The following is an 18,155-nucleotide window of genomic DNA, read 5'->3' as shown; positions in this document are numbered from 1 at the left end:
TCAGTTCTGCTGCAGGATCAGGTTCTCCAGCTCGTCCGCTGAGCGGAGCAGGAAGGCTGCGGACTCCCGGTATCCTGCGATGAGCTGCCTCACCGCCGTGACCTCCGGAGGGCTGAGCTGAGCCGAAGCTCCACCACCGCCGCCTCCCTGACCGTGACTGTTGGAGCTGGAGGAGGTGGAGTTTGGGCCGACTGACTTCATACTCAGATCTGTGGGACCTGCAGACACAATTGTGATGGTTAAATATTTTTTTTAAAACATGCAATATAGGAGATACACCACATGACATGAAAAAAGGGCCAGGAACCTGAGAAATTTCATTATGTCGAGGTATAAATTAAATACCCTGAACGTAGCCGAACAAAAATTCTAGTATTTCAGAGATGCATCAACGAGGAGCTCAATATCTCAACGAAAAGGAGACTCGTGCACGCTGACTTGATTGATATATTGTAATTTTAGTCGTATAGAGTTTTATTCATAATTATATTTGTCTGAGGAAAATGTCGATATTCCAATGGCGTCATCTTTTCATTATGCCTTTGTTTTTCCTGCATAACATTACCCACTCACTAGCTTGTTAAATTGTTATCCTTGGTGGCTTTTGGCGTCCATGTTGCCCTTGCCTAGCAGCGGTGTTCTTACGACTTAAACACTTAAACGTCAAGCATATTGTGACTTCCCGTGTGGTAACCACGAGCTCTCGGGTTAAATTTGAAGGCAGCAATCATATAAAAGTGGAATCTCTGAGGTGGAGACTTAAATTAGAATGTTTGCGTTGTTGTAAGTTGCATGAACCAACCCTTTATTAAAAGGAGCAATGTGGTGAATATCCTTTCTTTCTAAATAGCATTAATAATTCTTCTTCAAGCCTCATTGTTTGGTTGCAAAAAGCTCCTCACCGTTGGTGTGTGCAGCACCAGAGTTCTGCTGGTTGCTGCCGACTGTCCCGTATCCCCGCAGGTTGTAGTTGAGGCCTCCGTTGGTGTAGAGCTGGTCTTGGGCAAAAGCTGCGCTGGAGATGGTGAACCCTGACGGGGCCACAGAGGCCGAGTCCCTCGAGTTGGTCTTGTCAACAGAGGCAGGTTCATCCTGTGAGAAATTAAATGTTTTCAGTTTTGGGGGAGGATATTGTAGTTTGTGTTGTGCAGTTTGCCGTTAATGATGCATAGCCATCCTAGCACATTCCCAAAATCCCTGCTGGGCAAATTCACAAACACCAACTGCCAAGACATTTACCGCTTGGTAGACATCGAGCCGCATCCTCTTGGCAGCGTTTCGGGTTTCGTTGTCACAGGCAGCAGCGAGGATGTTCTCAGCCATGGCAGAGGTGAGGTGAGGAGGTGTTGGTCGTATCTGCCAGAAGGGGTCAGCAAGATTTTTGCACATTATGAAATGTGAAACACTGGACTTATTGGGATTCATGATTGCATGTTGGATTAATACCAATTTAATTAATACATTTTAGCTGGAGGCACTTTGTACCTCAAAACCACCCTTTTTCATACGGCGGCAAGATTTGAGGTAGGTGCGGATGCGCTTGCGGGAGCGCTCCTGAAACTCTGGGAACTGGCGGCTACAGGACTCGATGATGGCTTGGATCTTCTCCTTGGGCTGTTTGGAGATGGGCACCATGCGGTCCAGATTCTCATCCACGAACAGACGCACAAACATCTGACAGAGACAGAGAGAGTGGGGGAGGGGTGAGAGGGGATATAGAGCAGAAAAATGGAGTGGGGGGAGCCGGGTGGAGAGAGAGAGGGGTGTGAGAGTCGAAAACAAAAGAGAGGAGAGGAAAGGGAAGGCAGGGGATGGGGGAGCATCAGAAGTAGAGTGGAGGAAGAGAGGATAAAGAGGGAGGGGGAGGTGATGAAAACAGGAGCAGTGGAAATTGAATCATTGCTCATATTCAGAGTGTTTGCTTATTCACTCATGGTTGCATTTCTGCAACTCTACTGTATTCGTTTCCATTAGACTCAGAAATGCACTGATGGTGTTTTTCACAGAATAAATAGGCAGCATTGAGTATGTGCCTATATGAAGTCAGGATATGAGATTTTTTTAATATTTCAAAGTACAATATACGCATAATAACAATAGTTCAGCAAGGCTGGGTGATATTCAATAGGACTGATTTGCATTCTCGCCATTTAGACGGGTTACTTACATTGAAGGCTTTGAGTCTCTCAGGGTCCATACCCTCGGCGTCGTTGATCCTGTCACTGTCATCGTGGTCGTCATGATCGTCATCGTCGTCGTCAATTATCTGTGCCCGACCAGAGGTCAAGTCCTCAGCGCTCATGCTCAGTTCAGTTTTCACAGAGTCATAGCTCCCTGAGCTGTAAGGAGGGGACTGAAAACACACAGAAATACACCAAAAAGATTATTACAGATCATACAGACTCACGAGCTGCGCTTTCCCAGGTTGGCTCCTCACGAGTAGGATGAAGTCACGTTTCTGTTCGTACCTTGTTGGTGTACTCTGTTTTGATGGGGTACTTCCTGTTGGGGTCTGCGGGGTAAGAGTTTGGTGGCGAGCTCCCCGCCGGCAGCAGTCTGTCGCTCAGATTGACCGGCTGCTGATCCTCAGAGGTGGACGAGGGCGAGGTGGTGCTGAAGTCCAGGGGAGCGCTCAGCCCGTTCTCTGTCACCTCCCCGTAAGGGGCCCCACCATCTGGGGGGTTCCCACCCACAGCCAGCGCCTCAGGGGAGGTCAGGGCCGGCAGCCCGTTGGCACTGCCGCTCTCCGAGGAGACGTCATCTGGCAGAAGGGGAGGCAACAGAAGATACAGAGATGAGCTGTGCGGATGCTTGTCATCATTTTGCATTCATGTGGGTTTGTTTACTACAATAGGCATTATTTTTGTCTTGGATAACAACAGAGTGGGTGGGTGACTACAGGGGGATGGGACATCCTGCCTCATGTTGTGCTTTCTGAAACTGTTGGGGAAGTGGGTATTGGGGTCAACTGTCAAGATAAATAAAAGTTAGGGGAGAAGAGGGGATTCTTCTGAGTTCTAACAGCAAAGAGAAAAATAAATGAGAATGAGGAGGGGCTGATGGGGGAAGGGAGCCTTCACTTCCTGGTGAGTGCAAATTACAGCTTTTTAACCCACATTATGGCCATGTACTGGTTTTATTGTGATGATTTCTACATGCGTCACATGCGCACCTATGTTCACAAGGACAGTCATTCTATATTTCAATGTTTTTTCTATAGTGGTGCCTGATCTGTAAAGGTCAATGTTGGCCTTTGTCCTACTTCTCTAAGCCTTGTACCCTGAGAGAGAGGTGTGCACAATGGATTGGGGATGCGGTGGTGTCCCACCCCCTGTAAGAGTGGATTTATGTGGATTAGTGCACTAAGAACAAGGCGAGCTGTTTCCTATGTATCCTCAATCTTCGCATGTAGAGAATAAACATTTAGATTCCAGATGTAAATACAACTAAAAAGAAGCAAAAACAGATAAAAACACATCAAACCAGTAACAACCAGTACAAGATGTCTACAGTTAGCGATGTTTTACCATCCTCTTCTTTAATGAGGGCTGCCGGGTTGCTGACTCTCTCTCCGTTAGGTGGACTGGGCTCAGGCACTGGTGGCGGCTCAGCTGCGACCCAGGTCGGCTCAACGCCGTTCATGTCCTCGCTGCTCACCGAACTGTCATCCTGAGGGTAGAAAGGCAGAGACTGTGAGACGAGGAGGGAAACCTGGATGTGAACCCGAGTGTCAGGAGAAATATCGTTAAGTTTCCCATTTGTCCCGTAGAGATAAAGAGACGGAGAAGAAGAAGAAGAAACTTTCACTGTGTCTTTTTGCATCTTAGGTTCACACTTTTAGTTTATTCTAAAGCAATACCGGCAGTTACTATTGGTGCAATTGATCCTACTGTCCAGACAAGCCTCAAAAGAAATCCCTTCAATATGTTAATATTGTTGATGGGGGATAAAATCCACAGTCCATTTTAAAGCACAAATGAAGTGGATACATTCCTGTGTTTTTAGCATGAAATTCCCTCTTTATGCTTCCACTGAGCTATGTCATAGGGATGATCAGCTTCGGCTGAGCTTTGCATTTAGACCGTGAATCTAGTCCCCCATCACTGCATCGCAACAGCTTCAGGAGGAACAAACACCACCAATAATGCTTTCAATGTACAAACCCGTCGTGACGTTTTGTTGATATAAATCTTAGAACGTGCCAAAGTCTGGCTCAGAAAGAAATGCAGGAGGCTCCCTGTTATGTTTCTTAGAGCGCTGCTATTTTTAACTCTGTCACGTAGAGACCCTAAGGATGCTTGTTGTAGCGTAACACAAATATGAGTAAACCACGAGGGTAAGGATTAGCAAAGGACAGCGGAATAATCTCACAAACTATTCAAAAGCTTTGGCTCCAAACTACAGAAAATATATACCTGCTTAACAGCCATGAGCACATTTCAGAGCAACAAGCAGCCAGTTCACATCATGCTGACACAAATGAGTGACCTCTCTTCTGTCAGCTGGCAGAAAAGGGAGCAAAACTACGACTGTGTGATGAGAACAGACCGGAAATATCATCTCGACCGTCTCATTCCTGCCACACGAGCAGACAAATAGCACTCAACTCTTTGGAACATGCATCTGTCCCTCTGTAAAGGTTTTGAGGAGGACCGAAATGCTCTGTGACAACTCCATTAGGTACCAAGTGAGCAACGTAGCATTAAAGGGAGAGAGACAGAGACACGAGAGGGAGTCTTTAATTACGTCGTTTCAAGCATCATTAATGTCTGCGCTTTAGGAAAGTATATAATTCATGAAGTCTGGGGATTTACTTCTGAAAGGGTTCATTATCAAAAAGAGTTAGCAAAGAATTTACTTATAGAATAAACTTACTAGACGTTGGTAGAAGAAATGTACAAACACACCATAAGATACATCATAAGAAGTTGATGCAGCTGAAAGTATAATAATAATGCATGGACAGAAGAAGCAATCTGGAGATTATATTTTGATTGGTACTTCTGTTTCTGATGTTTTTCGGACCAACAATCACTAGTTGCAGAGCCTATTTTAGTGGTGATTTTATAACTATGCGTGTATCTAATCTAAATGGTCACACTGAGTTATGTAACAGTGAGAATGTTTGGTTGAGAAGGATAGATATATGGCATGTTTTTGTCACCATATGTAATTTGTTTCTTTACCATATGTCAAAGAGAAAGGCGGAGTTGTACTTTAACAATCACCGAAGTTCTGCAAAACAACAAGCAAACAGTTGGCAGCACACTAGGTACACACTCTCAAATTCTCCACTGATCTGCTTTTGTCAACAGAAGAAACCTGCTGCATTTTAAACCAACTGCTGCTTTGAACTGTTCTGTGAAGAGATATGGAACAAATCACTACAAGTCTCCTACAACACTTGAGATAACCCTCTGGGGTGGTTAATTATTAAATTATTGGCCCTGATCATTCTCAGTCTGCACACAGATGTGACCAACACTCTGAGCATTTGTTAATTTGTACTCACCCGCAAATCACAGTCTAGGTCATTGTTCCGGATAATCCTAATTATGCGCGAGTGAGGTTCTACATTATCATCATCAAGCAGCGCTCTCTGCACTTTAGTGACAGTGGTTTCTGAGTGTTTCTGTCACAGCCACACATGGGAGTGGTCTCACCCATGACGTCATGCAGATGATTTACTAATCCTTATTTCCCACTGAGCTCCTCCCCCCAGCAGGAGTACTGCTTTGAATGTTTAATATTGACTTAAAAGTTTAGAGGACGGATGTGTTATTCTGCTTGCACTAAGTGTTTCTCCCCACAGCCTCCATTAGACTAAAACCACGAGGATTTGTGCAAATCAATACAAATACAAACATGGTGAAAAGGAGATGTTAACAGTGATTGATTTTCTGATCAATCCATCAGGACACATGTATCTGTGCCCTTTTGCAGAAAAAAAGGAACTTACCCTTTCAGTGGCTGTCATACATTGCAGCTTCATTTGTTTCAGGTAGGTGGCAGTGAGAGGCATGTTGTAATCAATGAGGTCCGGGACCAGCGAGGTGGGTCTGTCATTTTCTGACAATGGAGAGTAAAAAAACACACAAATTACAAAAAAATAGAATCAAACTTTTTTGATCATTTGATATCTAAAAAACATAGATGCAGGACGATGAATCAAGTTAGAACTATTCCTCAGTAAATCTAAAATGTTCTGGACTTTGGATCTGTGGAAAGTAACTAAGTAGCCAACATGTATTCCAATACTTTGTTCAAGTACAATTTTGAGGTACTTTACTTGAGAATTTCCTTTTTATGCTACTTTATATTTCTACTCCTCTACAGTCAATATAAATATTGTACTTTTCACTCCACTACATTTATCTAACGTCTTTGGTTACTTTTACAATTAAAACTAAAATCACCCCCATGCTTTAAATTGGCACAAATGAATGTTTGCCGAATTAACTGTTACCATGCAGGTCCTGTTTGAAATGTACCTATGGATATACATACAACTATTATTGGATTATTTTGATACTGAAGGAAACTCAAAAATGTGATTATTCTCAGGCAAGTTGTGGAGTTATAAGGAGCATCTTTTTTCTATGATTTTAAAACATCAAACAAAGTGTCTGAGAGCTGTCTGCAGTCTCCACACCGGCCACTAGAGGGACTCTGTGATCATTTTAGTCGGTATATACAATCCCAGAGATGTGGTCCTCTTGGGTCTTTGTTACAGCATGCCCGTGATGGATATATACACAATATGTTTTATTAATGAAGGTTCGATATCAAAACTCTTCCGCGTAAAAAAATACCTAAAATCACATCAGCTCATATTTAGTGTGTGACAGGACAATAGAGAACTCACCTTTATCTTGTGTGATTAACCAAATAAACATTTCTATGAATCTTATGATAAAATTATTTCACAAAATCGTTAATGTCTGGCTGTTGCAGTAGAAGCCTGATTGGTTTCTACCATCCCAGCATGCATTACAGCATTGTAATTAACCCCTTTTCCATGTCAGTATGTCAAAGGATCTGAGCTTTACGCTCTTAAAGGTTGATCTCAAAAATACCATATCAGTTAATGATGTCTCCAGAATTAGCGAGCCCTCCACAGGTCAGATGTGTGCCATTACCTTTGAACTCTGCAGTGCTCGGGTTGATGTGCATCCTCTTCTGACACTCTCCACAGCTCATTAGGAACCGAGTCACCGCCTCTCTGGGCAGGAAGGCGTAGGTCTCTGCTATCTGTGCCGGGGGAGCGAGCAGAGGAGACTGGGTTATAGCAACAAAAATGGCAGCAGTCATGGCTCAGGCTGTGAACTCAAACTGTGTGTGCAGCGGTTTTATTTGGTTCTTTTTTTTTGTACTGTGCATGTGTGAAAGTTTAGGGTCAGTGATAATGTGTCATCTGGATGTGGCATGAGGAGGATTTCTGCCTTTAGGCATTTTTTCGTGCCTTCGAGTGGCCTAATTCCAGCTGTGCGTATTTCTGCTTTGATAATCTAAACAATCAGTGTTAGTCATCTTTCTCTTCCTGCTCTCTCAGGTGCAGTCGACTCATATCTACACCTCTTTCTCATGCTCAGCCTTCCTTCTCTGTTTGTCTCCACTGCTATGCCACCCTCCCCTCTTCACCCCCTCTGGCGTTTCCCTGTAAAATGCGACCTTCACGTGACCATGGAGAGGCAGCAGGGGTGCCCACCCCCACCGGCCCACCATCACCACTGCCACAGCTCCCCGTTCCCTTTGCCGCCCCCCCCCCCACCTCTACCCTCATGGCCCCACCCCTACCCTCCCGGCCCCTTGAGGCAGCTGAGAGGGAAAGGCCACCCAGAGGAGCGTGCACCTCCCAGAAGGCCACAGTGACAGTTCCATATTATGCCCTGCCCCAGTGATGCTGCCTCCTCAAAAGGGTACACTCTATGAGACGTGACAGGACCTCTCTACAGGGCAAGAGGAAGAGGCTCTATGATTATTTTTTTTCCAATCCTGAGGGGTGGTACCAGAGTCCTGCTAAAACCCCCCACAATGCTGCAACAAGAGCTGCATACAAAGCCCCTAGTTCTGTCAGGACGCCACCAGAAACCACACCTCCGTTTGCAACATAAACTCATATTTCTGACTGCCTTTGTTCTCGAGACATCAATCATGAGGCACCATTAAACTCTTGAGCACCATAAGTACTTTTTTTTTTCTGGTATCGGTAGTTACTTGTTCCATTGGTAACTCTTGATGTTATACATTATGTTGCCAGAGCTGAGACATATAGCCTATTGTCTTTCACAGACAAGAAGACTTTTTTTTTTTTTGAGGTCTAAATTTAACGTGTCTTTAGCCAGGCACCAGAAGGTTGGCCTCACTGAAAGAACGCTGGCTTTAGCTAACTCCAGCTGTGGGACACTTTTTACACAAAGGAAAAGGAGCTGTTGTCTGCACGCTGTAATTTGAACGCTTCCAAACAATGTTTTTATTGATGCAAAGTCTTTGTCAGACAAACAGCATCAGTAACAAAAAAACTGACTATAGAATATCTATAAAACATAAACATATCTATCGAAACGTTGATTGTCACTGCGAGCATGTTATCATGCTGACATTAGCATTTAGCTCAAAGCCCCACTGCCCTTACATACAGCGTCACTGAGCTGTTAGCATGGCTGTAGACTATTAGCCTTCTGTGTCTGTAAGCCAAACACAGTATTGACTGTTTATTGTTCACATGGATGTTTTTCTGGCAAAGACCAACAAAAAAGTCTAACAAAAAAATGTTTTTGGGGGAGTTTACAAGTGTCAGTGTGCAGACAATCTTTCCTTTTGCTTTGCTATGAGCAGTGCTAGCAGGGTTAGCTGCACCCTGCAGGTACCTGGTTGGATTTACCCACCGCTTTGTAGGTCTTCTTTTGGCCTGCATGTTTGGGTGCTCTTCCCGGGTCGGCGCCCATCTCCACATGCATGGCATAGATGATGTCGAAGAAGTCTTCCACCACAGCTACACGCTTCAGAGAGGAGTTGTCTTGGGCCGAATTCCCATCCGAGCACTAAAACACAGACAGACAATGGAGTTCAGTTTAATGTCCCGCCTCGGGCTTGCAGAGATGACATGTGTGTATCATTTATATCATGTATTATAGCTGCAAGTGGAGCTTCCTGCATCCACGTGATGTGTGCAGGATCTTTGAGTCACATGAGTCATGGGTCAGGTGGTTACAGATCTGCACAAGGTGTCCTAATCAGCACTGGAACAACCTGTCTTGTTTTGTCCACTAGTCATTCTGTCTTTGAAAGTCTCTCCCGGGTGGAGAAGTCTCGGCCCGGCTGGGTCGGCAGCCATCACCTCATCTCTGCAATGTTTAAAAATAACACCACCGACACTGTACAAGACTAACAGTCCCTCCTACCACAACCTCTGGCAGGCATCCCGCCTCCCATACTGCTGACCCTGTCACCATAGAAACTGCCACTGATTTCTCTCGGGCAGGTGTGCTGGGCAAAGGGTCATGTGACACGCAATAGAAGTGGGATCGCCAGGACAACAGCCTCCATCCGCAGCACCACATGGGGCTCTTCTTCTCCTTTCTGCCTCCATCTTTTTCTCCAAGTAACTCTTGCATCCCCTCGATCCTGACAAACACTTTGCATTTTCCACCAGATCTTATCTTAATATTATGCACCTGCTGGTGTTTTTAAAGGGTCCCAGCAAGCATAAGATGAAAAACAATAATGGTTTGGGGCATTTCTTCACTTGTTTTTTTTAGTGCACCTCTTCCACGCAGATATGAGACAAGCTCTGACATTTTCTGGAGATTGGGTTCTAGGTGGGGAGTGATCTTTTCTTGTTTGAGTGAGAGGAGGGTCCGGAGTTCAAAAAGTTGTCCCCTCGGCATTGAGGAATCACACTTCTGTCCCCGTCCTCTCCTTACATTTCTGCACACTTCCTGGGATTGACATTTCATTTTTCACGTTTTCACCCAACTGCGTCCTCCCTCCCGTCTCTCCTCCATGTCTTCATCCCCTATACCTCTCCGTCCCGTCTTTCTTTCTTTCTCTCTTTCTTTCCCCCCCCCCCCCCCCTCCTCCTCCTCGTCCTCTTTCTTGCTCCTGCTCTCCCAAGTGCGAGGTAATGATCGTTGCCATGGCAACTAAAACCAGCTCACAGAGCGGGTTTGTTTTAATCCGGCCCTCTCTCCCTCGTTCTTTCTAGCACTCTCCCCTGTCAGCATGGGCTAAATGTAATGATAATAAATGAAATGATAGCAACCCTCCACCTCATCATCACAGCTGTAATCTATCGCACTTGGAGGTATCATCATCATTCCCCCGGTGACATCACCGCCACCACCACCACCGCCGCTGCTGCTGCTGCTGCTGCTGGGACAATGGTGTCAGGTCCATTCACGCTGGATTTAGATAATCTCATACAACTGTGGGGTGTGCAGTGTACCCACATCGCTGCTGCATCCTCCACTGAATTCTACCCCAACAAATATCCGACATACACACGCCGGATATTCTGCTGGGAATGTACTCAACACACACATACATTATATTGCCGCCCACTGGTGTTACACCTTAGTTAGCTCAGTTAATTCTGCTGAAGTCTGCTTTGTGTCAGGCTGTAACTATTATTTTCATTGTCAATTTCTTTCTTGAGAATCGTTTGGGCTATAAAGTGCCCTTCACCATTTCCTAAAGCCCAAGGTGACATCTTCAAATGTATTTTCAGTGCGGCAGACAGTCAAAAAACACAAATATTCAGTTTAAAGTGATGCAAAACAGAGAAAAGCCATGAAATGTCTGTAACTAAGGAATGTTTCACATTTTTGCTTGAAAAACGACTCAAACGATTGATAGATTATCAACATAGTGAGTGAAGTTGCAGGCGAAGCTGCATTTCTTTGACTGTAAATCCACCTGAAGGTCTGCTCGGACTCCTCTGCTTCGATAAGCTCTTAAGTTTCCAAACACAAGTCAACAGAGAGTTAAACATTCACCTCAAACAAAACACGACATGCTTTGAGTGTGTGTGTGCATTCGTGAGCGTGGTGTGTGTTTAAGTGCAGCACATGTCTACCGGGCAGAGCTTGTAGCTGAAGCATCTCAGAGGAGAACAGCTGTTGAACAGCGCTGTAGATATTTGGTCTCCTCAGCAGCGAGCCATTTTTATGGAGCAAAGGAGACATGTCAGCATCCCTAATCGCCAACAACACCGCAAAACTCCTCGACCTCCTACTTCTCCTTCTCTCAGTCTTTCTAATCCCGTAGGACTTTGCTCTCCCCATGCCACTGTACAACCAGCCCCCATCCCCTGCTCGCTCTCTCCCCGTCCCGCACCAAACCGCTCTGTTGCTAGGAGACTGGAGGGGTTGAGTCGGCTGCCCCCACCCCCGCTGGCAGTCACACACACACGCACACACACACACACACACACACACTGTAGCAGAGAGGGGAAAGAGGAGCAGTCCTGCACACAGGCAGGTCAGGAGGAGGAGGTGATGGAGGAGGAGGAGGGGAGGTTCACGGGAAGCAGCTGGGTCACAAAGACAGGCCGGCAAAGATAGAAGAGATGCACCACACAAGGAATTTAATTCACGGGTGAATGAGTGCAAAAATGTCAAAGGCAGAAATTTTGCTTTAACTTTGAAAGTCAAGCAAAAAATGAGGAGGGTGTTTTATTTTGTAGGGTGGCTGCACAATAAGTAGCTTAAGTTGCAGCAGCAGGAGTGATGTGTGTTCAGGTACTTTCTGTGTATGTGTGTGTGTGTGTGTGTGTGTGTGTGTGTGTGTGTGTGTGTGTGTGTACTCGGCAAGTAGAGAGTAAAGATGGCTGTGTCAACACCACTCATGACTCAGATTATCTCACTGCCAATGTGACAACAGGTCATCTTTTACAGCCCTATCTCCCCCTCTGTGACGGCTAATGGACATGTAAATGGTACAATCCTTTTTTCTTCTGTGTGTGTGTGTGTGTGTGCATGTGTGTGTGTGTGTGTGTGTGTGTGTGTGTGTGTGCGCTCAATGTGCAAGATAAAGATTCAGATGACAGGAAAACTAAGATAAAAGAAACTATTACCTCCAAAGTTCCCCAAATATTTAATAAAACCCGTCCCCAAATATTTATTTTCTTTTCACCCTCGTCATCCTCCTCTCTTTTCTAAATCCATGAAGCGCTGTCATTAAATCCACATTAGGTGCTCTACCCCTCATGTCCGACGCCCATCTATCTGTGTGTGTGTGTGTGTGCGTGTGTGTGCATGTGCGTGCGTGTTCCTCTCCGGGCTGCATCCATGATGAACATTATTTGACTGACTGACATCCACAATATCCCAGCGAGCCGGAGACACAGACAGTCCCACCAGCGCCGGCAGACTAGCACTGTTGACGTTCCAGCCGCTGACTCAAAATGGTATGCAAATGACTCGCACATACATCATCACAGAGTCCATTTTAAGGCTATTATCATACTGTCCCACTTCGTTAAATGTTGGCCTGGCAAAGGTATTAAAAATGACAGTAGTGGTGTGGTAGGAAGATTATTGCCGTCTTAAAGAGTCTGTGCGTGTGTGTGTGTGTGTGTGTGTGTGTGTGTGTGTGTGTGTGTGTGTGTGTGTGTGTGTGTGTGTGGAGCAGAACTCAGACTATCTCCCACACAGGGGGGGAGGCCCCCGGGCCAGTTAAAAATGGTGTTAATTTCTCCTCCTATGGGAAAGCAAAGAACGGTCTCTCCATGGCAACAGAGAGGGTGCTGAAGGGAGGAAACACAGAGCATGCGATCAGCGACCCCCTCTTTGTACGAGCACACACTCAAACTACCACATACGTGCAGTACAGTTTCCATCACCCATTTACAGTAAGTCACTGTAGCATAACGTCTGAACACAACATGGACATAAAGTCTCGTCTTTATGAATCTCAGTTTGACTCAAATGTAAATTCTGCTCAATCCATCTGCGGCTAGAACAACTATTCTTGTTTGGGGTGGTGAGCATTTGCCGTTTCAATCCACGAGTGTGAGCCCATGTGTTGCCCCTAATAAGCGCTGCCAGAGACGGACGAGACAAAAGCACCGGAGATTTTAAAATAGCATAAATGCAAATGCTCTTGAATAATAAGGCCAGTATTCTTTTGACTCTGTGGCCCTTCCACAAAAGAGGGCCTCTCAGGGGAAACGTGGACTAATTAATCAGATAATAATGACGATGTTCCTCGCGTCTGACGGCGAAGCACAAACATTTAGGGACGATTTTCCAAGACACAGATTAGGAATAGTGGTTTCTGATTTCTACACGAGGAGAGGACGTCCCAAGACAAACCTTTATTTTGTAAATTGATAGCATTATTAAATCCTTTTTTCAGAAAACCTCTTTCTGTGGCAATCCTGTTTCATTTCATCCTGTCCTGTCACTTTGAGGCTGATTATTTTCTCAATTAATCGATGAATCATTTTGTTGATAGAATGTCAGATCATAACCTCCCAGATTGAGGCGGCATCCTTTATGATCAAACCTCAAAGATATTCACTTCACTATCACATAACAAAGAAAGCAGCAAATCACGATTGAGAAGCTGAAACCGGAATTTTTTTGTAATTTGCTTGAAAAAAATGTCTGAATGCTAATTATCATTATTATTATTATTGAGTTGATAGACAGAAAATAATCTGCAACCATTTTGATAAACAATTGATTATTTTGAGCTATTCTTTTTATAAATTCCTCTGCTTCTGGCTTCTTAACGTGTCAATATATCGGTTATCTCTTGTCTTATATGATAGTTATATTGAATATCTTTGGACTGAAAGCATCACCTTGAGCTTTGACAAACTGTTATGGACATGTGTTCACTGTATTCTAACATCTTATAGACTAAAATGAGAAAATAATTGACAGCTGGATAATAAATTGCTAGTTGCAGCCCTATAGTTGCCAATTAATTTTCTGAGCGACTGTTAATCGTTTTAGCTTTAGGACACTTATTTGTTTTTTGTCTGATAGATTGTAATAAATGTTTTGGACCAACAAGTTAAAATATAAAGCGTTTCACAGGCTGATGTTGAATATATCCATATTTGGCCACAAAGCATGCTTAAACTTTAACTTTTGAGCATCATGTGAAGTGTTTCTAAACTGTTACGTACGTGTGTGTGTGTGTGTGTGTGTGTGTGTGTGTGTGTGTGTGTGTGTGTGTGTGTGTGTGTGTGTGTGTGTGTGTGTGTGTGTGTGTGTGTGTGTGTGTGTGTGTGTGTGTGTGTGAGCATGTCCACCAAACCTTGTTGTGTCGACGAACAAAGATATTTACAGATTTCAGTTGGCATGGCAACAAAAAGCAACAGCTCGCAGTACTTCAAAATTGTCAGTACAATGCTCATGTCGGCCGAAAAAGGAAACGCACGGGGCGTTTAAACGTCTCTTTTGAAAAGTGGCTGCACTCTGACTCCCCTCGTCTCGATAAAGTATGTGTGCTCAGACATCTCTGTGTCTGCTCCTGGTCCCGTTCCCCTCCTCCTCTGTGGCGTCCTCTAATCAAGACATAATGGGAGCTAAACGAGGGAACATCTCCACACTGAGGGCTGCTGGATTCTCTGGGCACTGAGTTGTGCAGACAGCACGAGCTGGGAGGACAGAGATGAACAGAGAAAATACAGAAAGAAGGCGATTCTGTGTCGGGCTTCAAAAGGAAGGCATCTACACTGAGTGTGTGCTATACTGTGGCCTGCCTTTCTGTCCCGTCACACACTGAAGCAGCCTTGTATGCATCAGAAGAAGAGACCTTCTCTGTCTGCACATCAGCCACCGTCATCCCTACCCCCACCCAGCCTCCTGTCATTTAGCCCCATGCCTGCCCCCATACAGAAACTTGGCACACCCTGGGAGCAGCTGCAGCAGGGCTACCAATGCTGGAGCTCCAGAGACACGCCCCCGGCCCTGCAGCCGTACGAGGAGCCAGTGACCATTGTGTGTGTGTGCGTGTGTGCGTCTGCTCGTGTGTCACTTTTCCACTGGCCCAGGACGGCCTATTTATAAAGCCGACGAAGAGTGAATGAAAAACTCTGCTTTCTAATACAGTCAAATGCATTTTAATAGGTGGATTTGTTGCCTCTGACTCATCATTAGAAGCAGCTTGTGTTGGCTGATGTTTGTTGTTTGAATTTCTCAAGTGGAGCTGAGTCAGGGGGATGATTTACCCTTCCTTATGATAATAACTGAAGAGTGTGCACTCCTCTCCAATAAACAGTCAGCTACACTTTTTCTGCACGACTTTCTTAGCCTCCCCAATGGTTTGAACAGACCTCGGAGAACTATTTCATATTGGATGGGCCTCACTCACAGAGAAAACAGGCTCACGTGGGGGATGCTAGAATATATATTGGACAAGAGGACACATAAGACTATAGACAAGAAATGACACGAGCCACAGACAAAAGCTAATCAACAGGCCCCATCTGCACCTGCAGAGACAGATCACACCTGCCCTCTTGCCCAGAGGGAAACATAATATTGAGTGGAGATTAGAGGAGTTTTGTGAAGGCAGTTGGCCTTAATCTAAATTGTACATTCACACAGGTATAACACCTGTGGAGGGATCAGTGCTATTCAAACCAAATCAAAGCATTCAGTGTAATCGGGGCCAACACTTGTTACCAGAAAATGTGTTTCTGCTCTGTGAGGTCCAGAGAGACTTTGTCCCAGCAGGGCGGGTGGGGGGGAGATTATTCCCTGAAGACGCTTATTTAAAATGGTGGTTCTCTCCTTTCAGGAACAGCAGGCCCAAACACCATACAGAGATATGGCGTGTGTGTGCGCATGCACAAAGAGAGCTAATGGGGCACTGCTGACAGTTCACCATGTTCATGTTTATCTAAAAGAGGAATGTGTGATTTAACCCCTGAACACACCTGCAGCGCCAGTAATGCATAAATATCTCACCCCGTCATCCAGAGACACGTAGAAGTATAGTCTGAGAACCAACTGTGGGCGTATGTCGCTATCAGTCCCAATCAGACCCTTTTGTTTCCGCCACAGCCCCTCACGTGGTCACCAATTACGCACAGCTACCACACTCCATCGAATTAATTTTAAAATGTTTCTTTTGGAAACAGACTTAAACGGGCTTATGGTGGCTTAATGTCTTAATGTACAATAAAAAATGCGGCAGAGGCAGACTATCCTGGTCTACACAGGTGTTGCCAAAGCAACGAGTGCCTGCGAGCCGATCCGCATCCTGCCCAGGACAATGAGAAGTGGGGTGCAAACACTGAGGCTGTTTGCCACGCAGTCACATTTTTATGAAAAAGACAGATATTTGAGTATTGAGTGGTGCCCCATCTTTGTTCTCTCTAACTAATATTGGCGACGCACGCGACACAGTTCGGTTTGCTCGGTTCAGATGGGACAGTGAGGGCGCGTGTCATTTGATGAATCGCTTACAATCAAACCTGCTGAGCGCACAACAGAAAGGTGAATCAGACATTATCTTAGTCGACGTTCGTGCCCTGTAGTCCATCACACACTGGAGTACCCTGACATGGGCTACCCGACCCACGAACATGCCGTTGCATCCACGCGCCCGCGCGCACGCACAGAATCACCACATCGGACTGCACGAGAACCTGAACAGCACGGTTCAAACTAAATGCTGTCAATAGTCAATTATCTCGCGCTTTGGCACCCAGGAGCGTGCCGCTGACAGGACTTCAACCTCGCCGGTGAGATGTAGGCTATGCATGATAGCCGATACTACCTTTTACAATTGCAATTGCCAGAAGGCACCGGCGTTGCTATGGCAGCAAGGGATGAGAGCAGGGCTGTTCTGGTTGGGATGTGGACAAAGTGAAGCTTTATCAAGAAAGACGAGGGCGAGCCGGGACGACAAAAGATTATAAGTTGTAATTTTATTTCATGTGACAGGTGCATGTGTGCAGCCTGATATAATGATAACTTATAGGCGGCAATGGGACATCAGTGCGCGTGTACACGCACGTTCTCTCTCTGTCAAACACACACACGCGTACACACACACACACACACACACACACACACTTTACCGTTGTCTTGACCGGGACATATAGAACGGGTTTCCCCGGAGCTCCCTTCTTGTTGTGCTCTCCCAACACGTTGGTCCCGACCTGAAATCCTTTAGACTTCACCCAGAATTTGAATTTGGCGTTGATGTGGCTGTTGTCGATATACACGCCATCCGACTCCTCGTTCTGCAACAGTGTCTGCATGATTTTGTTATATTTTCGCCGGGTGACGGTCTTTGTTTTACCGGAGTCTCCATATGTCCGGAGACACCAGTCCTGAAATTCACTGAACATCTCCGCCTCCAACACGACCGGACTCCGGCTCCTTTTGGGCGCATCCACGCACGCCTTTTTCGTTGCCATCTCTCTCTCTCTTGCGCGCGCTCTCTCTCTCTCTCTCGCTCTCTCTCTCGCTCTCTCCGTCTGAACCCGTTCAAACAGCCCAGGCTAATAAAGACTTGACCGGGTTGATCCTCCTCCTCTGGTCTCCCCTGTCCCGTGTGAAGGAGGCTTGGTTCCGGGTTTGGGACGCTGCCTCTCTGTTGTTTCCTAGCAAAAGTGACCCGAACGGCAGCACACCTGTTTGCAGCGGAGCAGTGCTGTCCCGAACCGCAGCGGTGAAAAATGTCACTTCCTCACATCATCCGCTGAGGAGCAGAGAGGGGGGCTGTCCTACAGTACGCTGAGCGGGTATCTCCCACCTGTGCGTAAAACGCTCTCCGCTAAATGGTAGGATGTGAAAAAAAAAAACCACAGTCCTCGCTAAACAACAAAGAGCACAGACGAAAGCGTGGAAACAAACGTCGCTCTCAGTTCCTATCGACCTACTTTTTCAACAGCCAACACTATTCTCGGATGCGGGTTGCTCAACCCTTAAAAAAGAAAAAAAAGCGCAGAGATGCACACAATGTGCTCCTATGGCCACATATCCGATCAGCATGAGCCACCTGGGATTGTTTCTACTCCTCACACCTGTTTGAATGTGAATCGCGTTTGCACTGTGGGCTCTTTCTATCCCGTAAATAAAACACAGTCATATCTGCGTTGCACTGGTGACTGGCTTAATTTGCGGCAAAGCCAGCGGTTTACAAATAGCGTGATGTTGCCCAAACGCAGGGAGAAAATGTCC

General features: G+C 45.7%; 1 protein-coding gene across 1 annotated transcript; it reads right to left on the bottom strand.

Moving 5' to 3' along the window:
- Positions 1–17,389, bottom strand: nol4la (nucleolar protein 4-like a). The gene is made up of 11 exons (XM_076091939.1): positions 17,048–17,389; positions 8,889–9,044; positions 7,140–7,251; positions 5,960–6,069; positions 3,528–3,669; positions 2,469–2,761; positions 2,168–2,353; positions 1,486–1,674; positions 1,234–1,356; positions 903–1,092; positions 1–218 (listed from the first exon to the last, which is right to left on the bottom strand). The coding sequence occupies exons 1-11, from the start codon at positions 17,387–17,389 to the stop codon at positions 1–3; spliced, it is 2,061 nt and encodes a 686-aa protein (XP_075948054.1).
- Positions 17,390–18,155: the final 766 nt, after the last annotated feature.

Source organism: Anarhichas minor, unplaced genomic scaffold (assembly GCF_050575085.1).
Source record: "Anarhichas minor isolate MPS153535 unplaced genomic scaffold, ASM5057508v1 ptg000003l, whole genome shotgun sequence".
Classification (NCBI taxonomy): domain Eukaryota; kingdom Metazoa; phylum Chordata; class Actinopteri; order Perciformes; family Anarhichadidae; genus Anarhichas; species Anarhichas minor.
This window is presented reverse-complemented; position numbering and strand designations above follow the sequence as displayed.